General features: G+C 45.0%; 1 protein-coding gene across 1 annotated transcript; it reads right to left on the reverse strand.

Annotated features, from left to right (window-relative positions):
• Positions 1 to 7531: 7531 nt before the first annotated feature.
• Positions 7532 to 11568, reverse strand: calm2b (calmodulin 2b, (phosphorylase kinase, delta)). The gene is made up of 6 exons (XM_081393510.1): positions 11236 to 11568; positions 10135 to 10165; positions 8844 to 8987; positions 8559 to 8665; positions 8313 to 8448; positions 7532 to 8219 (listed from the first exon to the last, which is right to left on the reverse strand). Exons 1-6 carry the CDS (start codon positions 11236 to 11238, stop codon positions 8191 to 8193), a joined length of 450 nt encoding a protein of 149 aa, XP_081249636.1. The 5' UTR covers positions 11239 to 11568; the 3' UTR covers positions 7532 to 8190.
• Positions 11569 to 11897: the final 329 nt, after the last annotated feature.

Genomic DNA, 11897 nt, shown 5'->3' on the forward strand with positions numbered 1-11897 from the left:
AACGGGTATCCGTTGAGCGCCCACACATGAAGGGACCATAGTTCCAGGTGTGGGTGCCAGATCGAGCCCCTGGCCTGCGAGAGGAGATCTCTCCTCAACGGCACTGGCCATGGAGCGATGTCTGCTAACTGCATCAGAACTGGGAACCATGCCTGGTTCTTCCAGAACGGTGCTACAAGCAGCACTGGGCATTTCGTTTTCCTGACCCGTTCCAACACCTGAGGCAGGAGGAAGATGGGGGGAAAAGCGTATAGCAGGCAGCGCGGCCACTTTTGGGACAGCGCGCTGTCAGTCTTTGAAAAGAGTGCGGGGCAGTGAGCATTTTCGCGGGACGCGAATAGGTCCACCTCCGCTTTGCCGAATCTCTCCCACAACAGCCGGACTGTTTGTGGGTGTAGAGACCATTCGCCCGTAGGAACGTTGTTCCTGGACAGTCTGTCCGGGCCCACATTCAGCAGCCCGGGCACATGTACTGCTCTCAGCGAGCGCAGGTTGTGCTGAGCCCATAGCAGGAGGCGTTTCGCCAGCCTGTACAGGGGTATGGAATTCAGACCGCCCTGGCGATTTATGTAGGACACCACTGCCATGTTGTCCGAACGGACTATGACGTGTTGGTCCTTGATGTGGGGACAAAAACGCGTCAGCGCGTTGTGCACTGCCAGCATTTCTAGGCAGTTTATGTGTTGGAGCTTTTCCCGTTCCGACCATAGGCCGAAGGACGGTCTGCCCTCGAGCAGCGCTCCCCATCCCGAGGTGGATGCGTCCGTAGACACCATCCTCACCCTCGAGGAAGTCCCCAGGCTTACACCTGATTGGTACCAGTCGTTCGCCATCCAAGGCACCAGGGCTGTGACACAGTCCTGATCGACCTTGAGGTGTAAATGACCGGACACCCACGCTCTGCGCGGAACCCGCGCTTTCAACCAGAACTGCAGCGGGCGCATGCGGAGCAAGCCCAGCCGGAGAACTGACGATGCTGAGGCCATGAGACCCAGCATCCTTTGAAATTTTCTGAGCGGGGTGAAAGCGCCGCGGCGGAAAGACATCGCCGCGCGCTGAATGTTCAGCACGCGCTGTGGCGACAGCCGCGCTGTCGTAGACTGTGAGTCCAGAACTATACCCAGAAACGGAATCGTTTGGCTGGGGTTCAGTGAACTCTTCGCCCAAATGACCGTGATACCAAGATTCTCGAGGTGATCGAGTAAAATGGCTCTGTGCTCTATGAGCTGAGATCGTGATTGGGCTAGGATCAACCAGTCGTCCAAATAGTTCAGCACTCGCATGCCTCTGAGTCTGAGAGGAGCGAGCGCTGCGTCCATGCATTTCGTAAATGTACGAGGTGCCAGGGACAAGCCGAAAGGCAGGACTGTATACTGGTATGTCTGACCCTCGAAGGCGAATCTCAAGAATCGCCTGTGATGTGACGCTATCTGTATTTGAAAATACGCGTCCTTCAGATCTATCGACATGAACCAGTCTTCTCGGCGAACATGCGCGAGAATTTTGCTGGTTGCGAGCATTTTGAAACGGCGTTTCACTAATACTCTGTTCAGTCGTCTGAGATCCAGAATGGGTCTGATACCGCCGTCCTTTTTGGGGACTAGAAAGTATCTGCTGTATATCCCCTGTTCGCTTTGAACTCGGGGAACAAGCTCTATCGCCCCTTTGCTTATCAGTTTTGATATTTCGGCGGCGAAGTAGGTGTGCTACATTCAGCGGAACCGAAGTTTCGACGCGCGCTGTGAAGCGCGGAGGGCGTCGACAAAACTGTAGCGAGAAGCCTCTCTTTATAATGCCTAAGACCCAGTCCGAAACCCCTGGAAGCGCTGCCCATGCATCTGCATGGTTGGCTAAGGGCCGGATACAGAGCGCGCTCTGTTCGCCGTGCGACAGAGGTGCTATGGGGCTCACAAACATAGGCGTTATGCCTGCGGCATTTGAGGCGGGGGGCGCGCTTAATACAGCGGGCGGAGCGCTCGCCCTTGACCTTACAACAGTGTTTGGCTGAGTGAGGGGGGGCTGCGCGAGTCCCATGGGACTCATGTGTGCGAGTAGATGTGGGCTGTGAGCGGGCACATTTACTGCTTGGGGCGCGCTGCTTGTGTAAGCAGCGCGCGCGCTCACAGGTCTCGTTTTTACAGAGAGCCTGTGATCTGATAGACATAGTGTTCGTGGGCACTGAGTAGTGGGCACTTTTACTATGTGGGGAGCGCAATCAACCTGAGTCGATTTTATTTGCGCGAGCCCTAAGTGCAGGGCTGTGCTTGTGTGTAGGGATGGGCACTGAGAAGTGGGCATCGACACTACATTTATAGCACCATCGGCCGTGGCCGGGACACCAGAAGTACCGTGAGTAAGTGTGGGCGCGGGAGAGCGGGCACAGTTACTGCAATGAGTGCACTGTCTGTCTGAGCAGAGTGAATGCACACAGGTTTCGTCTTTACAGAAACCACAAGGCATGCAGAACATAGTGTTTGTGGGCACTAGGCAGTGGGCACGTTCACTATGTTGTGTGCGTGATCGACCCGAGTCGAATATATGAGCGCGGGCCCTGTGTGAAGGGCTGTGCTAGTGTGTAGGGATGGGCACTAGCAGTGGGCATCTTCTCTACACATATAGCATCATCGGCCGTGCTCGTGGGCAGCAAAAACACGTCTGTAGTTGCCTCTCGGGGAACAAACAGAGTGATTTGCATTCGGCGGCATAAATATTTTCTGCCGGCCGGCCTGGGATTCGAACCTCCGATCCCCCGCGCGCAAGTCTAAGAATCTACCACTGGACCACAGTGAAGATACATTGACAAAGTCAGCGCGAGTATTATCCGCACTGGCGTTTGCTTGTCAGGCATGTACCACGTGCTTGTGGGCAGCAAAAAACACGTCTGCAGTTGCCACTCGGGGAACAAACAGAGTGATTTGCATTCGGCGGCATAAATATTTTCTGCCGGCCGGCCTGGGGTTCGAACCTCCGATCGCCCGCGCGCAAGTCTAAGAATCTACCACTGGACCACAGTGAAGATACATAGACAAAGTCAGCGCGAGTATTATGCACACTGGCGTTTGCTTGCAGGCATATATACCACGTGCTCGTGGCCAGCAAAAAACACGTCTGCAGTTGCCTCTCGGGGAACAAACAGAGTGATTTGCATTCGGCGGCATAAATATTTTCTGCCGGCCAGCCTGGGGTTCGAACCTCCGATCGGCCGCGCGCAAGTCTAAGAATCTACCACTGGACCACAGTGAAGATACATAGACAAAGTCAGCGCGAGTATTATCCACACTGGCGTTTGCTTGCAGGCCTGTACCACGTGCTCGTGGGCAGCAAAAAACACGTCTGCAGTTGCCTCTCGGGGAACAGACAGAGTGATTTGCATTTTCAGAACGCCTGCAAAATGCCAGAATGTGAGAAGAGTGGAAATCGCCCAGATTCAGCGGGGCTGAAAACACTCCATTCTCTTTCGCCAGTGACGCGCGGGAACCGTAGAAACGGTGTTCGGTTGCAGGCAAGCGGGTACTACGCGCTCGCTGGCTGCAAAATGCATCTCTGCAGTCGCCTTCAGGGGACTTACAGAGCAAAGCATTGGCGGCATAAATATATATGCCACCAGACCGGGATCCGAACCCCGGTCTCCCGCGAGGAGAACCTATAATTCCACCACTGAGCCACAGGGGGATACAGGCTTTGAAAGCGGCGTCAACATGTATTCTTCGGCGTTTGCTGGCAGGCAAGCATGTAACAGACTCACTTGCTGCAATAATATTTCCAGTCGCCGAACAGGGAACTGAGAAATGTGAGAGAAAAGAGGTCAGACCGACCAACGGTGGGACTAAGAACACTCTTTTCTCCTTCGCCGGTGAATGACGCGTGCAGAGGCAGGGTAGCTTTTCTTGTAACGTAAAGAAAAACTAATCCCGCCGTCCGCTTCCAGGAAGGGCAGCCTCGGAAAGGATGCCTGGCGAGTCCTCAGAGTCACCGTAGGCAATTGGCTCGGAGCGAGCGCGAGCGCTGCATGAGAAGGCGTCTTGAAAAAGACGCAGCTCTTTTAGGGGTGAGTGTTGCAGCGAACACACACACACACACACACAGAAAACAGAGCAATATAGCAATAAAGGATATAGGCGTCGGAAAGCGCAGCAGGTACGGCTGTAGAAGGCGGCGTTGGCCAGCGGCTTCGAGGGCTCGTCCCGCTGAAGTGCTTGCTTCGAACGACGCTTGCTTCCGTGATCCAGCGATGCGTGCGCTTCGCTGAAGAGATTAAAATCAAGTGAATCAGCCTTCTCGAGCTCCTTTTATAGAGGTAAGCCACGCCCGTTTCGGCGGGAAGTGGCGAGGAGGGCGCGAAGCGCCCTCATTGGCCTGACGTCATCTCAGGCCTCGCTCGATAGGCTTAAGCAGTTGCCGCAGAGCAGCCAATGAGCGAGCAAGCCGTCTCGCCATAGCTGACTGCTGCTGCCGCAACGCGTTTTACATATATGAAAATTAAAGGATAATTTTTTGCTTCAGTGTTTCGTGAAAAGAGACTTTTCCCGTAGCGTTTTGATAAAACGCAGTACGAGAGAACTCTCGTAAGAGAACTGTTTGTTCTCATTGGCGTCCTCCTGTGATTTCTGTTTTTGGCTTGTTTTTTGGTACAAACTGGGCCCTGGGAGTGCGAAGCCCTGAGCCATCCCTGAACCCAGGATTGAAAAATAACCACAAAAGTGCACAGGGGCCCATTAAACACCCCTTTCACATTTATCATGGCACAACAACAGGAGCAGCTGTGTGCTTGCGCTCACACACACACACACACACACACACACACACACGTATCCATCAGCAACATGTGATAATGGCCACAGCGATTGCCAAACCACGCACAGAGAGGGTGGACAGCCTGGACCCGAGGAGAAAGATGATCTTATTAAGTGTCAATGTGGTACGGGAGGCTGTACGTGAGGTGGCTGACACATTCTGAGAATGGCTGGCATTGTGTCCTTGCTGAGTGATAGCAATAATCGTAAGGATGGCAACAACATGAGGGCCAGATGAGCAGAGCACTTTTCAGCTGATGCATTCCAAAAAACAAGACAGAGATGGATATTTGACAGGGAATACCTCATTAACCAGACCCCTTTGTTAATGGGATGATTCAATATTTTCCCAAGCTAAATGTTACCAACATAAGCTCAGAATTATGGGAGCCTGATTTTTTGCATCCGATTAAAAAATAAAACGGGTAATTGGGAGGTTTAAGTATAAACTTAAATTGTGACATAGTTGCAACTAAGTCACAATTATGAGGAATCAATCAAAAGAAATTGCAATTGAAAATGAAAATTTGTAAAAATGTCAACCTTTTTCATTGTTTTACTTCGAGGCATTCGTCAGAAACTTTTAATTGTGAGCTATAGTTACACTGAGAGATAAACTTGAAATTGTTTGTGTATAGTCACAATATCAAGACAAAAATTCACAATGCAAGGTATATACGCGAGATAAAGTTTTGATTGTTGGAAAGTCTTTTAATATTGAGCGATAGTTACATTGTGAGATATAAAGTTGCAATTGAGAAATATAAAGGCGCAATTAAGAAAAATAAAACTTTTAATTTTTTTAATGTGCAGCTTTTTTTTTATTCTGAGCCAAGATATACGAGAAATATAAGCAATAACATTTTAACTGTGAGCTGTAGTGACATAGTGAGATTTGAGTTAGCAATTGTGATATATAGTTACAATTATGATAAATAAAATTGCAATAACCTTTTTTTTTTTGAGGAAGAGATTAACAGGATGACACTTTATAGATTTGAACTTGCTTTGCCACTTCCCAAAAATCGTAGTTCATTTTCAGTTCTTCTTTCTAATAATAAAGAAAGGACTAAAGCGAACACCATAAGAACTTGTGAGGACTTGAGAGAGATTTTTGAGCTATCTTTTATAGTACAGTGATAAAGGTGACCTGATATTAAGGGGAAGAGCTATTGTTAGCCTGCATCACAGTAATATCACAAGGTCCCATGACTCGGTTGTCTAGTGGACTTTGCTGTGCCTTTTAATCCATAACACAGACAGATTATAAAATAAAATAAAAATATGCTTTCTGGTTTTTGTGTTTTCTTCTCCATTTAATTTAAATCTACTCATATATTGTCATTGGCTGCAAATGCTGGCCTTACAAATACAAAGTCTGGCCTTGTCTTTTATTTACTCTACACCCACAGAGCGCCACATCTCCATCATCAGTCAGTCTCATAGTTACATGACGTGAACATGGGGGCACTTCTCAACTCCCGATGATCCTTCAGAGCCTACTGGAAAAGGGAAAGAGCAGCTACCCGTGAGACTGGAATTCACGGTTGCTAGGAAACATGGTGGAACATGAATATCACACGTCAGAAAGCTCAGCACGGTGGTAAATACTTCTCTGAGATGAGATGCACACATATCTCCCTCGATACAGTGAGTCGCTTATGCTTCATTGGTCTCCATCACCATCTCTTCGCATTTGTTTGCATTGTGAATGAGCCTTCGCTCATTCCTCAAACTAGCAGTTCCCTACACGTGATTACTTCAAAGGCCAAATCACCATTTGTGCACAGCCGGTTAACAATGAAACACTCAAGGCAGTGTTTGTATTTCAGCCTTGCAGCTACAAAATCTGTTGTGTATCCAACATGGGGAACTCTGGCAACATTTCAACAAGCCCTTTTAAGGAGACTGCAGTGGTCTGATAGAAAAGGCTTAGCAGAATAAGGACCCTTTGAGCAGGAACAGAATTTGCCTGCTACAGGACTGACCAAAAGTCATTTTTTATGAGAATTAGATTTTAAGCTTTTTGAATAGCCGTGCCGTTCACCAGCATATTATAAAATGTTATTTCAAACAGTGGACTAAGCAACCTCAGTGTACATTTTTCTTTCATAAGTAGTTTGAAGTCTGTTATTTTCAATCCTGTAAAGGGCAGAGCGATGGCCAGGCAAACAGATTGTCACTTAGGGGTTATGTCCAAACATAGCTAACAATTTAAAGAGAAATTGCACTTTTCCTTTGACAAAGTTGCATTTCAATTCAGAATTTTTGCAAGACATCTGAACTAATCAAATCATTAAGGCCCAGTTTCACAGACAGGGCTTAGATTAAACCAGGATAAGGCCTTTGTTCAATTAGGACATTTAAATAGCTTTTATATACGTGTCTTAGAAAAAAAAAAACATTACTGGTGTGCATCACAAAACATATGTGCCAGTTGCTTTCGGTTAAAACAGCTCAAACATGCATTTGCCTAGTCTGTGAAACCAGGGGTAAGTGTTTAATTAAAAGCTAATTACACTAAAAGTAATCACAATATCACTCTAAAGTTTGTAGCAATGACAAGGTAAGTGGGTAAAACCAACATCATGTTACTGGAGAGTGGTCTAACCATTGTAGGTGCAGTTTAATAACAGCAACATACCTTGTTAGCTAATACTTAACCAAAATACTGACAAATTCTCTTTTTCATTCCAACCAACTAAGCAATCATTTGGAATAAAAGGCAGGGGAAGCAGTTTTTGGGTAAATTGTTAATTTTATTGGAAAACAAATATACAACTTGGAATGGATTCTGAGGCATGGCTGTGCCATAAGCAGTTACAAAAGAAAAGTGACTAATTAAAAAGCATAGTAAGAACAGAACAAATACAAAAAGATTAGAGTGTATGAGTACCTGGCGATAAACCCGTTAGTATTGAATTCAATGATGTTGCAATAGTGCAATGCTGAGGACTTTTCCCATTTCTATTTATACTCAGTCCATTGTCCATGCAGAGTTGTGCCTCCACATAAAATCGAAAGACAGAAAAAAAAAAGAAAAAGAAAAAAGTCATGCCAAAATTGTTGAAAAGACGCCACACTGTCAGTCAGCTGGACCCTTGATGTCACCGTTCGTCAGGTGGGCAGGCAGACAGAGCAACAGAAGGGGAAAGGGGCCTGTGCGCAGTCAGTATCTGTGCCTATACGCATCACCTGGTCCCATAACTGCTCCTTCTAACAGATTGTTTACAACGGTTAGGAGTTGGGGGGAGGCATGAGCACTCAAATCTTATAGTATACATGCAAATCCTTTGGACAGCAGGAGAAGATGGGTGAAATTAAAATGAAACATTTTACAGAAATTAAAAACAAGAAAAGGCATATAATTTTATACAAGAAATTCTGTACAAGGCCTTCACTTCGCTGTCATCATCTGTACAAATTCTGCAAAGAAAGAGAAAAGGGGAAGTTTTAAGAGTCACCACAAACAAACAAATAAAAAAAATGGATGCAGACTATTTGAATTACAACTCTTACCTTCATAATTGACCTGACCATCTCCATCAATGTCTGCTTCTCTAATCATTTCATCCACCTCCTCATCTGTTAATTTCTCCCCCAAGTTTGTCATCACGTGGCGCAGCTCAGCAGCACTGATATATCCGTTCCCATCCTGACAAAGACAGAACAATGATCCATCCAAATTATTTCAAGTCTAGGAATGTTACCAGCAAAGCCTTGATAGCAGGTTAAATGAATGCAACAGTTCTTCAGAAGCCTTACCTTATCAAAGACACGGAAAGCTTCTCTGATCTCCTCCTCGCTGTCGGTGTCCTTCATCTTTCTTGCCATCATCGTCAGGAACTCAGGAAAGTCTATTGTTCCATTACCTAATTAAAGGGCAAAGTACACAGGCAGATAAGTAACACAGCACTTTAAGTGAATATAATTTCGAATCGTGATAAAAAACTTCAGGGAAATGCTTTCAAGTCATATGCAAATTGGACCCTACTCGCAAGAGTTAACATCATGCTGATGGCTAATGTAGCAGCAAAAACGCGTCCTCACCATCTGCATCCACCTCATTGATCATATCCTGCAGCTCCGCCTCTGTAGGGTTCTGGCCAAGAGAGCGCATGACAGTGCCCAGCTCTTTCGTGGTGATGGTACCATCCCCATCTTTGTCAAATAGCGAGAACGCCTCTTTGAACTCTGTGAGAATTAACAGTGGAGACAAATCAGTTTGAGTCCCATAACCACATTTTTATAAACATGTCAATCGCTTTTCCATTTAAACAATAAACAAAAGGAACAGGTAAAGTACTTCAGCTCCATGTCTAGCTTTTTAAATAATTAACTGCTTATGAGCATTATGATTCCACATAGCTTAAGGCATTTTGTAGGTCCTATATGCTATGTACTACATGTCAGAAAAGGCTCAAACTTTAAAACAAGTCCCCAAAGCTAAAAGTAGCATAGTTGTCTATAGCCAAGACCAGTAACAACAAACGCCTTCATAGATAAATGACTAGGATGACATGGTGCCGAGGAAAACACGCAAACACCCCAGAGCCATGGTGTTAGGCCTTTGAGTTTAACCTGACCCGCCGAGCACCAGTAGTTAAATGCAGACATGCAAAACAAGATCACTTTGTATAGTTAATTTCACAAGATAACATTTTACAAGAAGGTCCAGCAAGAGTCAGCACTGTCACTAAATAGTTTAAATGGGGAGAATTGATCCTTAAGGCATAGTCGGGACAAAACTGTAGTGACAAGTGAGACTGTATTTCAGCAGTGCATGTTTTTGCCCAGCGTTCTGAACACTAAAGGGTAATACAAACTCCCCTCTGTGCCAACACTGCTCATTGAGTAGAGCTGATGAGACTGTTCGATACTCCCTTTGATATGACATCAGACATTACAGATGCACAACCGGCGTTCCTCTGTTACACAAAACACTGGCCCATTTCAAATGTTTTACTATAAACATGCAAAATAATACTACAGCTTAAGGAAATGCATTAAGCTCACTTATTTCACTGTATGTTTAATGATATATATATGTATATGTGTGTGTGTGTGAACAAAAAATTTAAAATAAGAAAATTACAGTTATACTTATTTGTACAGAATCTGTTGTTTAGGCTCACTTTTTTCTTAATAGAAATAGCAAAAGTTATGCACAAGAGTTTGCACATTCAAGGAGGCGATAACCCATCCATGCCCACAGATTTGACTCAGATACCACCTTAAAAGGCCAATTATACCAAACTAGAACAGCCAGGCTATTTCAAAACGCTTCAACCCAATGCAGAAACTGAAGGGGTGTGTAAGCAAAGAAAGTAAGGGACGTTACCGGCTATTTGCTCCTCTGTGAGTTGATCGGCCTGGGGATGGGAAGAGATGCAAACATCGTATTAATAAATCATGCGTACAATATACTCACTACGAATTCGTAGTGTTTTGGTGCTCTTGACATGTCTAGCAACCCGTGTGAGACCAAACTAAGACCTCAGATTCCCTCCCAGCTAAATGTTACGACATCAGCTCGAGAGAATAAAGTCTCAACACAAGACACTCCTAACAACAGCAGTTCATCCACCCACCTGATTCCTGGTATTTGGTGAACTATTCTCTCGTGGCACTATAGACAGTCATTTTAAAAAGTAATGTAACCCTTTTACTGTTGTTGAAACGTTAGTCCTGTGCTAATGCTCGAGTAACCCGAGTAACTTACTGCAGGCTATTTCACAACGAGCCAATCTGATCACTACGTTGTAACATGCACTTAAACTAAATGGATATAGGAGCAAAATGTGTGATGCTGAACATTAAGATCCTTAAGATGGTTCAGGAATTAGAAAACATAAATCCTCCACGACTTAATGCTAAAAAGCACAATACACAAGTTTTTTTTGTTTGGTTTTTGTTTAACGTTAACCGGCTACTTTTCTTAACGCTTCCCGTTATTCACCCCACACGTGAGGCTGCCCAGTCGGTACAAAACCAGAGAGTAAAGAACATAAGCAAATTATGTTAAAGGTTGAATAAAATGTGACTTACTGAAGCCCATTACCAAGCTTTGTAATAACTACGTTACGATGTGAATAGGAAACTGAAAGTGAAGGGGCTCAAGCACACCCCTGAAGTTTAGCAATAAGTTACTCCCTTCGCGGAATATCTTTAGGTTTAGCCTGTGATATTTAAAAACCCGAAGCGAAATATAACACAAAGTACATCAAAAACTGAAGATTACGGCGCGGCGCGTGTATTCCTTCATTCAGTCCATCCCCTGTAAGTTAGTCGTAAATTTGGCGGCACATTTCTGTAAATATTAAAAAAAATATTCCTTTTCTGTTGCTTGACCTCCTTACTTCCGCACAAATAGTTGTAAAGATTACACAATTTTTCATTAACGCATATCCATCATTCATTAGAAATATTGGTGGGCACTCACCATTTTCTCTTTTTCTCTGTCAGTCTCCCTCCGTCTCGGTGAAAGATTCACAAATGGTGGTCGGAATATTGGTATAGACCCGCCTTAACGGTCGTACATAAACACCTCCCATCTTCCTGTATTTATCCGCCAAAACGCACTGCATTCTGGCTAAGGGTCCGTCGGAAATGCCGCAATATTTGTCCACGGACATAAACAAAGCTTGAGCAAACGTTATTTATGTCGTTATTCATAAACAAAATAGTCTTTTTATTGTGCAATCGGCAGATATTGACGCAAAAGTACAGGAGGTACTATCTGACGGCGGAAGAATACTGTACGCGTTTAGGTTGTGCGGATGACTCTGATTGGTTCGTTTGTACCTGCAATGCGTCACTCCCTGGTCACACACTGTAGAATTTGCCCGGTCGTAAATGCCATGAGATGAAATAGGGAATCACCTGAGCCGTTGTGAATTCCACCCATAGGGTGCCAAAATTATAGTGTTAAAATGTTAAGATTTTTTCAATTACATAACACATACATTTCAATTACATGTGGGCCTAATATTACAATGCATCACACAGATGATAAAACTTATTCAGTAAAGGTTTACTATGTTGGGCTATTGCCTAATTTATGGACATATTGTGCAATTCATGGGCATTTTTAGATTCATAGAA

Source organism: Scardinius erythrophthalmus (assembly GCF_964197995.2).
Source record: "Scardinius erythrophthalmus genome assembly, chromosome: 18".
Classification (NCBI taxonomy): domain Eukaryota; kingdom Metazoa; phylum Chordata; class Actinopteri; order Cypriniformes; family Leuciscidae; genus Scardinius; species Scardinius erythrophthalmus.

Coding starts and splice junctions, on each gene's coding strand:
- calm2b (XM_081393510.1), bottom strand. Junction 8,988..10,134: donor CACAGAGGAGCAAATAGCCG/GTAACGTCCCTT, acceptor TAATTCTCACAG/AGTTCAAAGAGGCGTTCTCG. Junction 8,666..8,843: donor CAATGAGGTGGATGCAGATG/GTGAGGACGCGT, acceptor CCCTTTAATTAG/GTAATGGAACAATAGACTTT.